Source organism: Rhopilema esculentum, chromosome 15, assembly GCF_057945365.1.
Source record: "Rhopilema esculentum isolate cy_ngs chromosome 15, ASM5794536v1, whole genome shotgun sequence".
Classification (NCBI taxonomy): Eukaryota; Metazoa; Cnidaria; class Scyphozoa; order Rhizostomeae; family Rhizostomatidae; genus Rhopilema; species Rhopilema esculentum.
In genome coordinates, this window is record NC_142829.1 from 4,937,323 (window position 1) to 4,958,492 (window position 21,170).

General features: G+C 35.7%; 1 protein-coding gene and 1 long non-coding RNA gene across 2 annotated transcripts; one reads left to right on the forward strand and one right to left on the reverse strand.

Annotated features, from left to right (window-relative positions):
- The first annotated feature begins 1,741 nt into the window (after positions 1-1,741).
- On the forward strand, positions 1,742-19,285 carry LOC135685042 (NADPH oxidase 2). Its single transcript, XM_065200772.2, has 21 exons — positions 1,742-1,987; positions 3,605-3,700; positions 6,082-6,195; positions 6,839-6,923; positions 7,534-7,667; positions 7,985-8,012; positions 9,263-9,309; positions 9,882-9,907; positions 10,520-10,600; positions 11,407-11,527; positions 12,266-12,358; positions 12,954-13,025; positions 13,376-13,438; positions 15,031-15,085; positions 15,203-15,251; positions 15,414-15,450; positions 16,643-16,725; positions 16,943-17,063; positions 17,641-17,712; positions 18,174-18,298; positions 18,498-19,285. Exons 1-21 carry the CDS (start codon positions 1,943-1,945, stop codon positions 18,619-18,621), a joined length of 1,671 nt encoding a protein of 556 aa, XP_065056844.1. The 5' UTR covers positions 1,742-1,942; the 3' UTR covers positions 18,622-19,285.
- On the reverse strand, positions 17,057-21,170 carry LOC135685048 (uncharacterized). The gene is made up of 4 exons (XR_010515938.2): positions 21,035-21,170; positions 20,612-20,806; positions 17,733-20,122; positions 17,057-17,284 (listed from the first exon to the last, which is right to left on the reverse strand). It is a non-coding gene; the product is annotated as an uncharacterized LOC135685048 (long non-coding RNA).

Consider the following 21,170-nt stretch of genomic DNA (forward strand, 5'->3'; position numbering starts at 1 on the left):
GGCGCCCTATACAAGCTTTGGCGCCCCTATGAAAATGTCAGCTGGGGACCCTGGCCCCCCCGGCCCCCCTGCCAGGCCGCCATTGGTCAGTACCATGTTTTTTCTTTTGTATCGATGTTCTTTGCACAATATACATACTTTCATAAAGCTTTGAACATAATCTAACCATAAAGGTTTTGTAACTAAGGCATGCGATTAACAATATGTTCAAACATACATTCGAAAAAATTAAGCATTATGGAAATTAGCAAAATTTGTTTCGCAAAACAAAGAACCACGACTTAATTCAAGACCGAAGTTTGTAATATCCTTTGTAATGTATTAGTAGTTTTATACTAAAGTTATATAAGGCTCCAGAGGTTTCTTATGGGAAATTGTAGGAATGACAAACAACCTATTTAAAAGCTTTTAGCTAAAGCAAGACTTTTATAGTAAAAGAAACATATGTACTTGCAAAAGTTATTGTAACGAACAATTGAATTTTCTAAAAAGAAATTTTATAGGCTCATTTTCTGAGTAAAGTGTCTCTTCTTAACAAACTTTAAATTTCTAACGGAAAGGCTTGGCCTTCCGACAGAAGGACAAAAATATTTCCCTCGTCCCAGGCAATAGCAATGAGTTTGATTTTGACCCTTCGAGAAAAGGCTAGCATGCTCTGAAGTACCGTCTCCCCCAAAGCCCTTCAGTACATCAGCCCTGTTCTGCAAACGAATATTCTGACGTCTTTGGTTAAATTTCCAAGATAAAAACCCAGGGGAGTCACTCTGCAGTTATCAAAATTCTTCACGCAGTTATCAAAATTTAACAAAAGAATCAAAAACAAATTAAACCTTCAAAAAGCCTGCACTTTGCTTGCAAAGGAACAAAATAGGGGAAGGAGTCGGTGAAGTTCTTCACAACCTGTTTACGTAGTTTTTGGAAAAAATATGGGGTTATACGAGTGAAAACAAGCTATTTCTGCATAATACAGGATGTTAAAGCATTTGATGCGTTCCAGCCGCGCAATACGTAAAAACGATGCGGCAATTTACGGCTTAAGACGAGTAACGCGGTGTTGCGGGGGATTATATAGAATGAGTCATCAAAGGCTTTCGCCTTATTTCTTACGTGAAAAACTTCCTTTCATGTAACTTTAGAGCACCAATTAAGAGTGGAATCTGTTCCAGCGGAACTATACTCTAGCTGCCTTGAAAACACAGCTTACTGTTTTTTATATGGCTGCTTTAGTCCTAAAAGTGATTTTTCGATTGCTCTTTAATGTATATTCACCCCGATATCAAGCTTTCATGTCTGACAAATACAGGTTCCATTTATTAATTTTCTATATAATTGAGTGAAATTTAGAAACGCTGTTTTTTTCTAAAACGCGATGAAAAGTTATTTATGAGCCTTTATAAATATTCTGGATTTGGTAGCACTTCAAAAGTTATCCGATACAGTAAAAAGGGTGAAATTGGGCCTATATTTTTTAGGGTAAGGTAGGCAACTTTTAAGAATTTCTCCATAAAATTTTCAAATCATGAAATGAAAGCAAGAATAATTTGAATTGAACCTGTGCGTTTTGCTAGTCTGCCCTAGCCCACTTGACAGTAAACTGACACAATCAGTTAAACGGACAGTAAACTGACATATTTTTCTAACCGATAATTAAAATCATGAAACAGTAAAGTTTTATATGTGACAGACTGTTTTATACGGCCAAAGACTCTTTTTACGCTGTTTACAAAACAAACGGAGAGCGCAAATTGCTGAGGACAAATTGCCCCCCACGCGAAATCTTTACCGCTAATCCACAAGAAATATGCTGATTCCATTTTCTCTGCACAGGAGCGTGGGCGCACAGGGCTACAGGAGCGCAACAACTATAAACAAAGATTGATCGGCAATCACAACCTCCCTAATCATTTGCCGGAAGGGCGCGTATTACGAACTCTAAGTGGAAATGGCTAACTGGTTCGTCAACGAAGGGCCGAAATATGTTGTCTTGGTAAGAAATATTTATTTATAGATTACACAAGAATCGAGAAATATTGCGTTTTGAAGAAAGAAAGCAAAATCACCCTTCATAGGCATATGAATTTCTGATCGTTCTCGAAAATAAATAGCCGCCATTGCAGGGGTTCCTTTTCTCCTTAGATGGTGTTCCTTAAGTAAGTTTTAAGTGGTATTTCAGATATCTACATTGGCCTTATTCGACCTTGATCTAGACGTTTTTGCAGTGTGCTAGATGATTCATCGGACCTCAAGTTTCTCAACAAAAGGAAAACGCAAGTTGCAGTCTTGATACCGAAAACATTTTGTTTCGCTTGTTTACCTTTCTTATAAATTGCAAGGTTGCGATTCAGGGAATGCTAAAAGTACATATTTTTAATAGGAAACAGCACTTTGATGAAATTGCCTATTGTTAGCAGAGGATCATTTTTGGTGTTTTTGAGGCAAACCTCGCTCTAAGATACAATAAGTGCGTTAAAGAATGTTAGATAGCAAGATTCTATGTTAACGTCTTTGTTTTTAAAAATTATTCATAGAAGAACATTTCTCGCATCTGATAATGCTGTGCAAAAACTGCCTCTTAATCTTAATTTGAGTGCGAATTTATGTTGTGTTCATCCACAGGAATTTTTGTAGTAAGGAAGATAAAAGTTCTTTTAAAATTCTCATTGTTATTGCTCTTTAAACAAATAATATTCAATTGTAAATTTGAAAAGATTATATTTATTTTGTACGCAATGGGATACATAAAATACTACACATCTGAAAAGGTGTTTCAGTCAAGTTACACAGGTAGGTTTGTGGGTTTGGGTGGGTGATTAGAATTCCCCAAGCAATTTTACACATAATATGCTGAAGCAAGCAGAAAAGTCAACAGTAGTTCTATCTTGACACAAAAACAATCAGAAAAGAGAAATTTCCTTCTAACATATACAAACGAATTTGGAAATTGTTCAATTGAGAGCTATATAAACATGGAGAGTATTCAAAAAGAAAAAAATGAAATAGTATTGTTATATGTAGAGTAAGATAGAAATATGTCTTTAAAGAACAACAGTCTTTTTGAACAATGGGAAATTACTTTCTAATACTTTATTTCTAATTATTTTCTTAATATTAAATTTTAAGAAAAGAACAGAAAAGTGTGTCTGGGGCTAGCAGCTTTCAAAAGCAACATCAGTTTTTTGGTTTTCCTTAAAATAAAGCCAGTTGAAGTAAGAGGTTCTTATTGTGAGACGGCAGTAAATTAGTTAAAGGGATATGGTTGAAGAGGCTAGGTTGTAACGCTCCACTTTTGCCAATGCATTGTACTGGGAAGGGGCAGGTCATATTTGTTTTGTATTTTTGATGGAAAATATGGATTCAGAAGGGTGTTGACATCCAGAAAAAGGCACTGAAACATCCAGAAGAAGGCATTGTTGAAGGGATTCTCAGGGGCTACCCCCTCTACCCCAATTTTTCATGTGACCCTATCTTGCTAGAGACACATTGCTTGCTACTGTTTACATACCTGATGATATGTTTTATATTTTTGATATGTGGCAGATCTCCAGAAAATTGAAGGCTTTATTTCAAAAATGTGTCACTTGAATGATATTTAATTTTCTTTTAGTTCCTGTGGATGGGTATAAATGTCCTGTTGTTCACTCTCACATACATTCAATTTGATACAGAGAAGAGGTATATTTACTTAAAAGAACTTTTGAAGGTGAGGTATTTTCAGCCTTGCAGCTGACATTTTTAACAACCTTGTTTATATATTTCTATTTTTCATGAATTGAACTTCCTATAATTTCACCACTTATGCTAATCTACAGTCTGAGCATAAAGACAATATTCTGTGGGTTTGGGCTAGGAGCAAAGGATCAATACAAAAACCGTAATTGCCTTTGTATACGCCCCCTCCCACAATTAGCCCCCACCCTGAAAGAAACAGTCATCAATAAACTCCAACTGTCAAGTAAACTCCCATTAAAGTAAACCCTCAAGTAGAGTAAACAAAGCTTTTTCACATTGCTTTATTATCAAAGTCCATTTACAGGATTTTAGATAAGCTTTAAAAAAAGGGCCATTTGTTTTGTAACTTCCAGGTATAGCAATTTTTTCATTGAAGCCCCCACCTTCGAATTAGCCCCCACCCAAAAACTTCCCAAGTCAAGAAGCCCTTCCAGTCGCTGCTTCGAAGACTTGCGGCAACCTACATATAACCATTTCACAAAATTGTTTCTTTTCTTTTCTTGATTATGAAAACCTTAAAATTCTTGTTCAAAAATACACTATTGATATTTAGCTTCGAGAGATTGAAAGCAACGTTGTAAATAAAATATTGATCCCTGTTTTTCGTTGGATTTTGTTCTTCATTCTAGGCCACTTCCACACCATAGTCCACATTAGTGCGGATATATTTTGATCGTTGCAGATCCAATATTTTGCATCCACGCGGACACGTAGCGTATTCCGTTCCGATCGAAGTCGGCCTTCCACACCAGTGACTTAAAATTGGCTAGGGGGCACCAACCTTTTTGGCGCCCCCTAAAGTTACGCCCATTGTACAACTCTATTAGGGGCGGCGAAATGTGATTGAAAATGGGGGCACAATGTTACCATTGTTCAGGAGTGTCATAAAGGCCGCCACAATGGTTGGCGGGAAGAACAATTTTGCTAGTATACCATTATAGGGACCAGAAGCGGACTGGCCCACCGGGACACCGGGAAATTTCCCGGTGCGCCCTCTGCCCCAAGTTATTTTTTTGAAAAACATGAAAACTTTCAAAAGGCAACTAATCTTTGCACAGAACTAAAATTGATTACAATTATCAATTGTCCAAAGTACGTTTGCATAAAACGTTTAGCTTCACCTTTCTTGAGCAAGGGACTGCGGGAAGCTTGATCTAAAATGATTTAACATCGATTTAGATTGAAGAAAGATCCTCTAGGCAGTATTCATAAACTTTCTTTTATCATTATGCCATAAAGTTTTGATGGTGAATTGGTTTAATTCAGGGCGCCACCATGTTTAGCAGCAAGAAATTTTTTTACAAACATAAAGGAACTCTAGTATTGGAACTCTAAAAACTCATCTAAAATATTTACAACATCGATTTGAAAACCAGGAAGATCCATGGAAATGTTCATAAATTTTTGTTTTTGATTACGGAAAAAATATTAAGAGCTTTAAAGGGGTTAGTGAAAGCAGCCACCATGGTTGGCGATAAGAAAAATTTTGAAAGTATAACTTTCTAGCGATGACCAGAAACTGCACTCAAAATGTCTACAACATGCGTCGCTTTAGGCCCAATAAAGGTATAAGAAAGTATTCATAGGCTTATTTTTATGAAAAGACCGCGACATGAAGACGGTGAAAGTCTTACAAAATTTTAGGAACACGTTTAACAATAAAACACGAGCATAAGAATATCAAAAGAAGAACAATTCTGTTGAAAATAGAAGGCAAAATATCTTTGTAAAGTTGAAGCATTATTTTTTTAATTATGATTGTTAAAATTTCCCATAGTATTCCAACCTCCGAGAGGTCAAGCAAGTCAGTGGGTTGCTTACGGATGCTTGGTAACTAATAGTTGACTGCCAAGGGATGCTGGGATGCTATCCCTACCCTTGGTTCCAGAGCATCAAGGGTTTTGATCGGGTTGCAAAAAGGCGTATTGGCGCGGGAATGCGGAGGAAGGAAGAGAGAGATGAGAGAAAGAAGTCTTCATATCAAAATATGCGCCTCTTCAGAGCTTGGCAATGTCAAGTGGCCTTTTTCGTTCACAATTGTTTTCCACGGGAGTTTGGCCCCCTTTGAAGAATTGGATCGCCTTAGGCACCCCTTTACTCCTGGTCGCCGGTGAGGTACGTCCTCCTGACCCCCCCCCCTGCACCCCTGGCCATCATCCACACATAGATTGTGATTTACTATAATTTTTCACAGAGCTTCGTTGCATATTCAGAAATTAAACCCTAGAAAACGAAAATTCGATTCAAATATATCCGTATGCGTGTCAACGTTGCGTTAATGTTGCGCAGGTCATAGTGACATTGCTGCCACTATTGCAGTGTTCTCTTACGTTCATGTTTTCTTTTCTGCAGGGAAAAGGCCTTCCTGTTGCACGTGGTGCTGCTATGGTCTTGAATTTCAACTGCATGCTCATCTTGCTTCCAGTTTGCCGAAATCTTATCAGCCTTGTTAGGAGCAAATGCACGGTTTGTAATAGTCTTCTTCTTTTTTCTATGAATAAAATAGTTATTCCTCTCGATTAATCCTTTAAAAAGTATCTAAAAAGTTTTTTGAATAGTGGGGGAACAGTTTGTGTCACAACAGTTATCTTAAATGCCCCTTCAGTGATTACACACTTTGTTTCTCAAAAGTTAAAAATGAATTCAGATCAAGCAAAGGCTGAGCTCCTGTAAAATGTTTCTTGAGGCCATGTTGTGAAGCCTCCTTAAAAAAGACCATGACAAAAACGAGTTTTTTACTAGCTAGAGCGGTGCTTGTTCGGTGAACTTGTTGGCAAATAAAGGATGTCTCAATTACTTTGTTGGCAAATGAGGTCTGAGCATCCCACCCCTAGTGCACACTGGCTAGCAATTGCATTGCTTATCCCGTCGTAATTGAAGAGCAAATTAAGAACAATTTGCTGTTAGTTTTGGAAGGGGCTGTAGTTGATTTCTTAGCTGTAGCTTGCTGTTATTTGCCATATTTTTTCGTGCGATCAAACTGTAATACATTTTTCTATTTGTTTTTGTATTCATGTTTATAATCCTTAAAATACTGGAAAAAGCTGTTTTTCAAGTAACTATCATTAAATTCTATAGGGCGTTGTTAATGAGATTTTGTTTTATGCAGTGCTTGCCTCAAAACATTTTGCGTCTTCTCGATAAGAATATCACCTTTCACAGAGTTTGTGCATACATGATCGCTATAGCAACAGGTAGGTTTATTTATTCGCATTATTAACAGTAAATTTTAGCTTGTCCACTCCTATACACCAACCGTAATTTCCACAGCTGTTTGCAACAGAAAGCAGATCCGTAACTTGGTCTAAATGTCTTTAGTTGCTGTATTTAAAGCATTCGTAACACTGCTGCAATTTCAAGGCGTTTACCCTATGCAGTACAAAATTAGGTCACTTTGTTGGAAAACTGCATTTAATGTAATAATTTTTGGAATTTCATTGCGAAGTATTGGAACAAATTTGGGCAAATTTGTTTTTGAATTCAATTCTTTGAAATATTAAGAGTAAAGTATTCACTTCTCATAGCCAATGGACAAAGTGTCCGAAAGATATCCTTTTAGATTAAGTCTAGTTTTTGCTTGAATTTCATGTTCTTAACAATTTGTCAACAGGGGCTGTCGTGGGGATGCCTTATCTTCTTAGTTTTATAGAGCTATTTTGTAAAAGCTACACTGCCCTGAATGAGAAGATGTGAAATCTAAAAGAAATCTGCGAAATCTCAAAGAAAATAGCTTCAGCCAGTGAAAATTGCAAATAACATTGTTCGAGCAATCGATGTCTTTTGATCAGCTCATTTTTCTTTCAGCGATTCATGTTGGTGCTCACATGTTCAACGTGGAGAACTTCGTGACTAGCTGGCAAAGTACGGATAAACTTGTAAGCACGCTGAACAGTGAAAGTGGTGACAATTTTGTCAATCCAATCAGAAACCCAGACGGGGTAAGTAACCCTTAACGTCTCTCTAGACAGATGGTTGTCACAATCGACCCTGTAGATATTCTAGAACCATAAAAATGATTTCCCGCGAACAATATTCAAAGCTTGGGAAATTTACCTTACAAAAACAATGAAATCAACGTGGATTCTTGGCGTGGCACATTTATTTGTTAATATTAGCCTACCTCACGGTCTACGATCTATCTATTGAATTAATCATGGATTTTAAAAGTAGGAGATTAAGTCAATATTATATGATGATGATCTTTGAAATTTGCTAGCGTCGGTTATTTTTACGAAATAATATTTTTTGTCTGCAGGACTCTGTTACCGAGGCAATACAAACTGGTAAGACTTTTTAAGCCTAAAGTTACACTAGTTTTGTTGCTAATCCATTTAAGAGAAATTTTTTATCCATTACGTTGATAAAGTTCAGGCGAGACCGAACAACACAAGGAAAAACCGGTAAAGAGTTGCCGATTTTCATAAACTGTAATAAACATCTAGTTAACAGCACAATAACAAGAATAATAACTTAGAAAAAGATTCCTGCATTTTGAAAAAATTTCAAAGAAAAAGTTAAGGATGATTCTACTCATTTTGAAAACCCAATGTTTAGAACGACAATAAAGGTCAGTTAAACATCTTGAAATCATGATATAAAGAAGTACCAAAGAAAATTATCTATGGGCAAGATTAAACTATTCGTCGGTACGTTGTCGCTAAAATAAAGAGATAAATAGAAATATGACTATTTAGGTTGCATTCTGTTATACCTGGCTATTTTTGTACTAAGGAACTGCCTGTACCACGTTAAAAGTGAACCCTGTGAAATTGTTTTTGAGTTCTCCCATTAATTTGGCAATTTGGTCACCGCGCAACATTTGGCCATTTCAAAGCCACACCTTCGTACACAAATAATTTCTAGAAATGTGTTCAGTTCTCAAAGTGTCTGTATGACTTTCCTAAACTCACATTTGCTTTTAGTTTAAGCCAGTTTAAACAGTGACTAGTAGATAAATAATAGATCTTCCCGCAATACTAAGACACAAATCCTAATCAAATTATGACTTGTTCCATTAAATGACGGACAGATTTTTTCGTTTCTTTTTACTACTATCTTCAATCATCTTGTTTGTTAAGCAAATATGGTTTAATGTAATTTCATTCTCATTGTTTGCAAATTAGATTTCGATATTTGTTATCAATAAAGCTTGGTGTACTTGACTCGTATGCTGTTTTGAATTCTTTTCTAGTATCCCAGGAAACAGAATGTAATGCATTGTTTTATTCTTTTTAGAATATTGTTTGTAGCAGTTGGCTGCTTAAAAGCTTGAAATAGAAGCTTTACTCCCTGATCACTTCAAGCTAATTGATACTTCTTGCAAAATCAAGGAGACTTTTGCTCAATGGCTGCGTATTGCAGCATATCTAGTGACTGAAAATATATTGATATTCAAACATAAAAAAATTCTTTTTAAAGCATTCAACGTGTCTCGTAAAAGCATTTAAAATGCCCCGTGTGAATTATTTTGACGACACTTATTATATTATTAATATTTCTTACTTTACTTAATGGTACATTGCTTCCCTTTTAGTTGCTGGAGTTTCTGGTGTTATTATAACAATGTGCCTGATCATAATGGTATGTCTTCAGTTCAGCTTAGAGAATTATCTACATGCTGCTACTGTTGTTGCTGCTGTTGTTTTTATTTTTGTTGACATTACTTAAGATCGGTTCGGTTCTACGCGGATCTTTTTCTGGCAAGTCGGATCGAATCATATCGGGGCATGCCCCTTCACTTTTTTCAAACAAAGGAAATTTATTGAAAGGAGCTCGTGTATAAAAAGCATTTGCCGCCTTTCTATGAAATCATCTAGACATCTGTAGGCAACCAGGTCGACTTCTGCTCAATTTTCCACATGTCACTAAGATTTGATATTTTAAATTGATAATGTTACAGGTAAGAAAGGAAATCCAAAGGAGATCATTCGTAAAGGGATTTTAGGAAGGGGTAATATTCCCCCATTTGAATGAACAGGTTTTTGGTGAAAATTACTGTTTCTCGGTCTGTCATTCGCTGCTCAATGCCTTATTGCCAGAGCAGTACATTTATTAGCGTCCGTAGATCTTATTACCGTGAGGTGTTACTTAAAGCTTTCATTTGCTTTCAGTTTTATAATTGTTTGATTTGATTGTATAACTTTTTAATCTAGGTTTCGTCATCAACTGAACTTATAAGGTAGGATTTCACTCCTCTATTTTTTATGTGTTTAACATGTTAGCAATGAGAATTTCCATATTCCAGCGTTAAATTTCGCTATGCAAGGTCTAGACACATGCAAAACAGGGTAGTTTTTGAAGCAACTTTATCATTTACATGCTGTCAGTTCTAAAAAGCTTGCCATTGGTGTAATTTTGTAGAAATTTAGAACCTCCTGCTTTTAATTTATAGTTTTGTCTCTAAAATACGCTAGATACGAGTTTAAAAATAGCAAGGAACAGCCTGCTTGTAAATTTGGTAGCGGATTTGGTCTTTAATTTTAAGCCAGGGATGTCAAACTCATTTTTTTAGATCAGTGGCCACACAGAGCCTAATTTCATGTCACGTTGGTAGGACAAGTATAATCGAAGAATAATTACGTATAAACAATAATGACTTCGTGTTTTCCTTAATTTTAGTGAAATAAATACAAACACATTGAGAAGAAGCTTTTGTTAGTTCTCTTTTAAAAATTTTTACGTTTTGTCGAGTGTGCAGCAAACAAATGATAAAGAGGACGAATTAGGTTCCAGCTATGTATGAATAGTAGTATAAAGATTATCTTCATAGAATAAATTTTGTTTCTTGCAGGAGGAGTTATTTTGAAGTCTTCTGGTTCACACATCATCTGTTCATTGTCTTTTTCATTGGCCTTATCATTCATGGGGTCCAGTACGTTTTACTTGCCATATCATATAACGTATATCATTTTTAATATATCGCACATCATACCGTATTTACTCTAATATTCCCGCTGCGGGATTAGCGTTTCAACCTAACAAAAAAGGCGGGATTATTCGAGAGGCGGGTATATTGGAGAGGCGGGATTATTTTTTCAATGCCTTGAAGTCTAGTTTGAGGATACCGTTTCGACAAAAAGTCTCTTAAACGTGATTGTGGCAAATCAGAGAAAAAATATATGCAATTTCAACATGTATGGGGGGTTAAAGTTAAATGGGGGTGGGATATTTATTTTCACAGACAAGACAGAGCGGATATTGTGCTTTATAGACAGTAGTACGAAGTCAAAGAATCAAACGTCTTTTTATGCTGCGAGACTTGGATGTTTGATAAACTTGCAAAATAGGACAGCTCTCTGCCCTCTCCCGTCTGTGACATTATCGTGTGATTTAACCCATTCACTCCAAGCATAAGTTTCAATCCTTGATTTTCAACCCATGCAAAGTGTATAAAGAATAGCAAATGCCATTTAAAGTTTCAATCCCGCATGCGGGATTATTGGGGAGGCGGGATTATTCTTACAATCTATGAAATTCAAGCGGGATTACTAGAGAGGCGGGAATAATAGAGAAGCGGGAAAATTGAGTCAATACAGTATTATATTTTTTTGTATTATATTTTACCGTCCTGTTCTAGATATCATATTGATTTATATTATATTTGCACAATATGATTTTTGTTTGTTTGTTATGTCATTATGTTTAAAATCTTATGTAATGCAATGTTTTCCTTCTTAGGGGCATTATTCATTCACAAACAAATATTGAGGATCATGATCCCGAAGTATGCAAAGACAAAGACTGGGCGGCAACTCCTGCTTGTCAGAAGAAACCTTTATTTGGTGCTGCAGGTCCTCAGGCGAGTTATTTTCTGCTTCCAGTTTGCTGCATTTCACAATTTTTGCAGACGAATAATTATTTCATGATAGTTCGTTTCTCAGAAAAGGGTCAAATCCGCTACTAAATACTTATTTACATCGTAATGGATGGAATGAATAATTTAACTGGTTTTTAAAATGACTGCAGTTTGCTCCAAGAAAACTTATTTGATTTTCTGAATTTTGCGTTAAAGCATTTCTACAACGTAGCATTGCCAGGAAGACCGATCTAGGAGGCCGAAGAACAATACAATCCACCAGTAGGATTTATTTTTTGCCTATGTAATATGCGTTGTGGTACCCTGTGCAAAATTGTAACATTGTGAAGCGTAGTGTGTTACAATATTCAATAGGGTACGTTTTTGCATAGCAAAATTGGTATGTTTTTGTTCATCCGCACCATTTTGCTCGCTATATTCCATCATTCGTTTCTGAATGCGAAAACGTTTTTTGCATTGAAAAAATCCAGAAAAATTACCTGTTTGGAAGTCGAAAAACTAGAGTCCTGATTGCAAAGTTTATGGCTCGAGTTTCAAGGAGAATGATTGAATTTGAGCTGGCTTCTATGCAGTATTCATTGCAAAGAAATGATGCAAGTTTACAAAGACATAAAAGTATTCGTTAATACACTCATGAAAAGAAAATAGGAAATTTAGAGATTGTTAAATATCTTTTGAAGCTTTGTTGATCTCTTGCTCATTGCTTTTATTTTCTCACAGACATGGAAATGGGTTGTCGGCCCTCTGGCTCTGTACCTTCTTGAACGATGCCTTCGCTTTTACAGATCAACACAAAATGTGGAAATATCAAAGGTTGAAAATTTGCGCTAATAACTATAGATTATAACGCTCTAATACAGCAATATTAAAGAATTCAAGGAATTGCACGCAAAAGGGGAAATCAGATATGTTGCTTTCAATTGAAAATATTTGTTAAACATCTTGGTATTTGTGTATTCAATGATTTACAAGTTGAAGGATACTGTAAACTAAAAAAGGCTACAGCTGTGAGTCCCGAAAAATTCACGTAGAATTGAAGTGAATTTAAGGAATATTGGTTAACATGGCTGTATATCGATTACCAATGGGTTCTTTTAAGAGCTAACCTGTGCTATACAAATTTGATGGGGGAACCCCCGAGAACAAGAAGGATTTTAGTGAAAACCCCTCTCCCTGCAGATCCCCTATGCTTTCAATTCAACCCATTTGGGAATAAGACTCCCTCACTGGTAGAAAATGCCATGTTTGCACATGCATCCCCTTTTCAGATTGCATCAAAAGTGACATCAAAAGGGACACTTTGATACTTAAACTGTGACAGATGCATCAGTTTTTTGACATCAATGATATTTATTATTCTAAAAAAAGCAGTGACATAAAAATATTATATGTTTTTATTTCCGCATAGGTTGTCAAACATCCATCAAAAGTTCTAGAAATCCAAATGAAAAAACCAGGCTTTCATGCTGAACCCGGACAGGTAAATATTTAATAAATTCATCGTGAGATTATTGTCCCGTTCTATAAATAAATATCTTGATTTTGAGCCTTGGCTTTTTGAAAAGGAAATTGTTTGCCTGGTACTGTTAAAAATTTACCAAACTAAATTTTCACAAGTTTTAACTGAGTCTTTCGTTGATTTTGTGTTGGTAAAAACGTTTTTCTCGAACACTCTAGATGGAGTGAACACACCAACGTTTACCCTTCAAGTTTAGCAAATACAGAAATTAAACTCTACACCTTCAACTATATGTTTGGTTTAATGATTTTAAGATTTTTGCATGAAAAGCTCCTTAAACATGAATTGATGTACATTGCTTTGATTTTTAGTACATCTTTTTGCACTGCCCAAACATTTCAAATCTCGAATGGCATCCCTTTACTTTGACTTCGGTAAGTTTGGGTTGGCATGATTTATAGTCTGACTGGAAAGATTTTGAATCCTTTCTAATTTTTGCAAAGTTTCAGTTAATTGTAAAAATAGTAATGCTTTCGAACTGATCCCAATATACCTTTTGGTTGTGCATGCTTAATTCAAACGTTCCTCGGTTCAATATGATATACTCTACTGCCTGTAAGCTTCATTCGAATGCACTTGCCTTTTTTAAGGGTTAAAATTTCATACTGTCATCATTTAACAGGAAGTCAGCGAAAAAACTTGGGTTTATTCAAACCGCTGATTTCACAAGTTGTGTCATTGGAGGCAGTCAGTGACAAGAGCAATAGGAAGGTCTGCGGCGGTTTTTACAATGCTTCAAATCTGCTTCTGAGACACTAGTCTATGATATCATGGATGCACATGGGTCCAATTAAATTTTGATGACTCCTCCAACAGTTGAAAGGGGGGCCACCCACGGTGTTCTTTCGCTGTATAAATCAAATACTTTGAGATTACCAGCCTCTATTTTAACTTTACTTTTAAAAAATGACACACAAGTACCTTATTGCTACGAAAAACTGCATGGGCATTTTTATGCTGTCAATAAAAGAGGCGTTTTCGAGGAGGCGTTTAAAAGAGTCGACTCAAACGCGATGTTTCAGAAAAATGCCTTTAATCAAGGGTTTCAGTGCCAGGGGGGAGAGGGCAGCAAATGCCCGTTAAATTGTTTGCAACCATTGCCATGATCTTCATGAACATCAATCAAACGAAGGTTTTCAGCAAAGCCAACTGGCAGAAATTGATGTGTATAGCCAAGTCGGCCAAATATTGAGGACCCAATGTAAACAAAAAATTATCTCAAATGAAGCTCTTACGAAAAAGACCGTACACTTCTAAAGTATATTGAAGAACGCCGGATAAATACTGCCAAAATAGCTACAGTGTGTTTACTTCAAGAGAGATCGTGCTCTTGAAGGTGAATTTGAAAATCAGATGTTCTGTACAGTGCAGAAGTGCTGGCTTACAGTAATATGTTCTTTGAGCATTGTAGTAAGACTCACTGATGTTTATGATAAAAACGAAGAGATTTCGAGATTTAAATTGATTTTGATATGATCACGATAGTTTTCTTACACCCTGTTGTACCAACCTTATCCAGGATCTTTCCTTTTTACATACAAGAAATCAATCGTAATTTAAATATGTTTTAATGAACCATTTGTATTAAAATATCGCTCCATTAAAAACATATTTGTCTGTATTAGGTAGCTTTTTAAGGCTCCTGCTCCGCGGCTTTCCAATGCATTTATATTTCCTTAATGTTATAAAAAACGGCAAAAAACATAAGCTGAAAAGCCATGCGCTGTCCGCTTGTGTTTTTTTATCTCTTTTTTCTCCAACGGAGAAGGGCATTTACTCGAAATAATTCGGTATCCAACCCAGTACATTCATGAACACAAATGATGTGTTAAACATCGCAATGATTTGACAATAATTGTAAAGCAAGTCTTTTGCCTAAGTAAACATAAGGGCAGTCTAATGTTTTTTTGTAACGAAAATGCGTCTTCTTTAAAAAATACAACTTCTTTCTTTTGCACAAATTTAGTGTCCTGAAGAGGATTTTTTCAGCTTGCATATCCGGCTAGTTGGTGATTGGACAGGTGAGTGTAGCGTTTCTTCGCTTCTGTGTTCAACCTCTTGTCTTTTCCATAATCTAGTTTTTCTTTCACATGTTATTATTATAGTATACAAAGTGATTTGAAGTATTTTCCTCAAAGGTGCATTGGCAAAGGCCTGTGATACCACTGATGTCTCAAGTATTCCCAGGTAGTAGAAAATACTTAAAATTGAATTTCTAAACTCGAGTAATACTGTTATTTCACTTGCTATTTCGAGTAATAATGTAATATTTTAGTCGCTTTTTATAATATTTCAGTCATTTTATTTAAGATACTTGCAGTAATTTGTTGATAATTGTTCTGTTTTCAGGGTTGCAGTTGATGGGCCTTTTGGTACGGCTAGTACGGTAAGTTTTTCGAACCAGAGAAATTACTAGATTTTTCTAATTTGATGTTTCTTCACTTGTCTTCAGAAGCGCCCGTTGCCCATTGTTGAATAGTGTTGGTGTTTTGGAATGTTTTGCAAAGCTTTCTTACTCCCTTTTTTAAAGTAATGCACTTTCTTAAAGATCTTTGGAGTGAAGTTCCCGTCACTAATACGGCGCTGTGGGTATTTTAGCCTAATTTTCCAACACTTTTAGCCTGGTGGCATAAACTGACTTGGATATTTTAGCGGCAAATTACATCAGCAGCGAAATCATAGCCTTGTGAAGCAGGCTGGAGATATTTCAAAGAGTTTCTCATATGAGCTACCACACCAAGCATGTTGTTAGCTTGAAGTAGAAAATGTTATCTTCAAGTTCCGGTGTCATATGCGTTTCGGTAACCTTATGCATTTGGTCCGGGTACTCCGGCGTAAATTGTTGGCGAAGAAAAGATGCAGAATTTAATGTAGGGTAAAGCTGTTTGTTCGTCTTTTTCCTAGCAATTTTTCGAAGAGGTTTTACTATCCAACTAAAGATTTGCGGGCAAATTGAAGACTGTACCGACCAGCTCACGACAGAGTGGGAGGGAGGGGGAATGGGGGGTGGCGGTTGTGAATCAATTGGCTACGAATTATGGCCAACTAAATGGCTACAACTTATACTCAACGTCTTCGACGAAACTACTGCTTCTACTGGTTAACTGGCTTAGTTTGTAGTAAATTTGTTCATTAATGATTGGCATCCTTTGCGGATAGGGCATTTTAGATAATCCTTTAGTGCACATCACTTTCCATTGATGCAACTTGCAAGATATAGATCTTGTTGTGCAATTCAAACGTGCCATTTGAACAGAATAAAACAGAATAGGAACGGTCAGTGTGAAAGCAAAAATATGTTGCTGAAAGGTTCTTTTGTTTTGAGGATTTTTCCTTTCAAAAATCTAAAATTTTCTAATGTGCTTCTATCAGGGGCACTTATTAAAGGTACCGTATTTCCTTCACCAACAATAATTCGTGTTGGATACTAAAAGGGCAGAGGAAGACCGTCTTAAAGGCAAGGATTTCAAGTTGGAATTAGCCAATCATGGAGGGGACAGACTGCCTTTAAAAATGGAAAAACAGGTTTCTTCTCATCTTTCATTCCAGTTTTATGGGCAACATTTGATTTTTTCTAGGACGTCTTCAACTATCCTGTCTGTGTTTGTGTGGGTGCTGGGATAGGTGTCACGCCATTTGCTTCCATCTTGAAGTCCATTTGGTAAGCACAAAACAGATAACTAATCTGATGCAACAGAGGGTAAAAGGAATTCCATAAAATGTCTCCCTGGACTTTACTTCATTTAATTAATGTATTTGGGTTGTAGGCAAGTGCTTACTGGTCTTCTCCAGCTATTCAAATTTCTCAATTTACTAAAAACACTTAAGATTACGAATCAATTACCTAAATGTGATTTTTGGTTGTTCTTGCTCTTAAGGTATAAGTATCAGTCATCAAGCCCTGACTTGAAGGTGACCAAGGTTTATTTCTTCTGGATCTGCCCAGACACAAATGCATTTGAATGGTTCACTGACCTTCTGCAATCTTTAGAGACCCAGGTATGTAGAATAAAGTAGGAAACATAGAATAAAGTAGGAACCATTTGCATGGCTAAAGTTCCCTTTTGCCTCAGCCTAGATGAAGCACCTTATTTGGCATCACTCTATGCATGCTGACCATTTTGATATCTTCAAAATTGATAATTAGGCCAGGGTTTAATATTGGCCAGGGTTTAACATTGGCCAGGGTTTTGGTGATTTGCCAGGGTTTAGGTGATTGCCTGCATGAAATGAAAAGGCAGGGCTATCATAGTCAGTTCTGTTCTCACACACTTCTTACAGTTTGTGCAGACTGAACACACATAAAATGTTTGGTGAGAAATGATCTTGATGTTGTTCAGAAGAATGTTTCAATTCTATACTTTGAAAACAGAACATGATAACAAAGATTTATGTAAGTGGATGGAGTAAAAATTAAAGCTGTTTTAGCATCTGACTCAGCTAAGCATAGTCTCAACCATTCAACCAGTCATTCTTAAATATCCTTGCAACATTCTTCTAGTAGTTACTATGATCTCATAAAATGAAGATGCAAGTATGATAAAATCTTTAACATCTTCTTCAATATATATTGTAGATGGAGGAGAAGAATCTTCAAGGATTTCTAGAGTACCATATTTATCTCACCAGAGGCTGGGATAATGATCAGGTACATAATTGAAACACTACCTGGAATATTTCTAAACACTCCTGAGAAAGCTGCTTGCAGGCTGGATATGGATTGCTGGCAATGGGTTTCCTGTCCCTGACATAGCGTATTGTCTTCACAGGGTTTTCCCTTTATGAGGATTAATAATATGGAACACTTTCAATTCAGACTTGAAGAGTGCTGAAAGTTTTGTTAAGTAATAGATTTTCTGTAAACATGTCCATATATATTTTTAGTCATAATAATAGCTAAGAATTTTGTTTATTTTTCTTATGCTACAATTATTTTCATTTAGAACTTTTAAGTTGCAGGTGCACATCAGCCAACAAGAGGCTGCCAAAAACTAAACCTGCATATTAACAAAAAAATGTATGTATGTATGTTTGTGATTGTATGTATTTTGTTCTGTTCATAGTGCTTTTTAATTTTTTTGAGGAATTATCTCATGCTGTCTTCCACAGGCAAGAAACATTGCTATGCACCAAGGATCACAGCGGGATGTCATCACCGGATTACAGCAAAAGATGAACTTTGGAAGACCTAACTGGGCCCAAATTTTTAAAGGCATTGCTGACAATCATCCCAGGTAAATTGCTCATATTCTCTATATTTACAATTCTTTGGATGTATAATTTCTAACAATTTCTGATGATATCTGTAGAAACATTATATCAGGATGATAGGTTTCAAAAGTATGGTAAAAAACTTAGGAAACTTCATGTTCATTTGAACTACAATGCTATTCTTATCCAGATTTTACTGAAAAAGTGTGATGTTATTTACAGAACTGACATTGGGGTGTTCTTCTGTGGCCCAGCTGTACTGTCACACACATTGCACAAGATGTCCAACATGCACAATGATGACAAAACTGGTACCAAGTTCTATTACAATAAGGAGAACTTCTAATATTTGGGCCTAAGGATATCATTATGAAGGTAACAACATAGAAGCCTGAGAAAAATTAAACTGGTGGATGGCCTTCTGTTATTTTGGGATTTTTTACCATAATATCGCAAACAGATAACAGTTAATGTCACAAATAATGTACCACCAAGAAGGAAATCATGACTCTGGCACAAGCACATCTTGATAATTTTCTATTATGTATGAAATCATTTTGCAAGATTAGTTAAGTTAGATAATTAGTTTTGAATCTTTTAAATACAAGAAATATAGTTTCATTTTCTGAGCATGTCAACTACTTTAGAGAATCTAATATAGATGATCTATGGGGTTTATGCAAGCAATTGGAACATGAAAATGTAGCCTTAATGTAAAAACAATGAGATTTTGAATTAATAAAATGGCAAGTTCAGAATATGTTAGCTTTGCTCCAAGGTATATGAAAAACCTGGCACTGGTGTTTGTTGATAAAACTATCTTGAAGCTAAATGTTATTTATTTTTGCCAATTTTGTAAACTTGATCTTTTTATAATTCACAATTTTGTAATTTATCATTATTCCGAGAAATTAATCCTCTGGCTTTTTATAAGAACTGTATCTATGTTTTATCATGTGATGATATTTGTTTATGTGTCTACTAAAGAAGCTAAAGTTGCTTTTTGTATAGATCTATCACTCTATCTGTGTTATTTGGACTTCTGACAAATGCATCTTTATTAGAAAGAAATAACTCAAAAATAGGGACTGTGTATTTGTAAAACATAGAATTCAATATTCAATCATAACATGATTAAAATTTTAAAACACTCAAACTTTATTGAAAGTTTTTTACATCACGTTACATTAGCAGAAGATAGTTGCTGGCCTAGCCTCACCAAAATGATTTAAGATAGAATTGCCTTTAAGTGTTTACAACACTATTGGTAAGACATCTAGCGATTTTTCGCGATAGCTTTGGGTGTTCGCATGGATTTTGCAATCTTAAAGAGCACCTGATTAGACAAATTGCTCAGCATTAAAGCAAAAGCCATACCAAACATATTAAAAATGCCGTATTGTATTGAAGTCAAAGAATTCATAAATGGATAGGGGTAAAACCCACGAAAAAACTTTGATGCAACCGAAGTCATAGTGTATAGGGCCCCAACTATGAACATACTTACCATTCCAACTTCATTAGCTTGCATAACATCCATTTTCAAGGAAAAACTATTTATTTCCCTTTTTGCATACACAAACATCTGAATTATTGAAAGCAGCCAAGGGAAGGTATGGTGCATATGATTCAACAAATCAGGGTAAAAGAATTCTTTTGGTACTAATGCTGTTGGTTCAATTGTATATATAACCCAAAACATGATACCAGTGGCAATAGACATCACAAATGACACATGGAACAGGATAAATTTGTAGTGGCTTGATTCTGCAGCAGCAACACTTGCTTTAATCTTTGCATCTTTGATTGGTTTCTTGTCCCCCTCTTTGAAAAGGTCTTTCATATCACTGGAAGTAATTAAAGATATTCTTTTTAACATATTTCCAAGTCAACATTTGTGAAATTTAATATACATATACATATTAGATTAGTAACATGCTCTTTTGACTAAATCTCGTAAAAAACATAAATGATATTTTGGTCAAATTTGGAAATCATCATTGCACTTTTGGCCTGAGTAAAGATTCTGGTAGTTATTTTAATTTTGCTTTCATTAAACTTCTAAATACATAACACTGAACATTGAAATGCACATTTAAAAACTGCACACCTAAGAATTTTCAAATAAATACCATATATCTTTCCAATGAGGCTTTCAGCTCTGCTATATTAGACCATGGAAACTGTGGTTTAAGCTTGAAATGACAGGTTAGCATTGTCATTAGTTAACATGTATCCAAATTTATAGTTTGATGCATATTAGCTTGAAATATATAAAAAAACTCTAAACTCAAATGTAGATTAGGAAAGCATTGATTGAAAACTGGTCCTTTTACCTCAGGAAGAACAAGAATGATGTGAGAATTTGGGCAACCAATGACCATATTGTAAAGTAGAACATTGACGTCCAACGGAAACCTCCAACCATGCGAAGCCAGTAAAATGAATAAAGCCCATGAGCAGAAACCAGCATGTGAAATATTGCCGATCCACTTGATTCTAACCGCTTCATGTTGCTATTTCGATGACTTCTAAAAAAACATAAAAAGCTTTAGCAAATATTTCTTAGAATATTACAGCACGTTATCTATATAGTTTCTTTAATGTTGAATACTGTACACACAGCTACACAAATCCAACTTCTGATCTTTGACTTGAGACTGATAACGATGGGCCTGTTGCGAGAACATCTTGAAATAAACATCCCCGAGAATTTCAAGCGACGCCATGTTATGGACTAGATCTTAAAGATTACTCACCAACAGATACACGAAACAGCTGCTAAAGTTAACAATTGTTTTAAACACGAAACACGAATCGACTGGCTTCTTGCTTCTCAGGTGCTTTAAAGGAAGATGCAGCCTCGGTCTAAAGTCGCGGGAATTACCAGGACCT

Coding starts and splice junctions, on each gene's coding strand:
- LOC135685042 (XM_065200772.2), top strand. CDS start 1,943: ATGGCTAACTGGTTCGTCAACGAAGGGCCGAAATATGTTGTCTTG. Junction 15,451..16,642: donor CTTTTGGTACGGCTAGTACG/GTAAGTTTTTCG, acceptor GATTTTTTCTAG/GACGTCTTCAACTATCCTGT. Junction 17,713..18,173: donor GAGGCTGGGATAATGATCAG/GTACATAATTGA, acceptor TGTCTTCCACAG/GCAAGAAACATTGCTATGCA.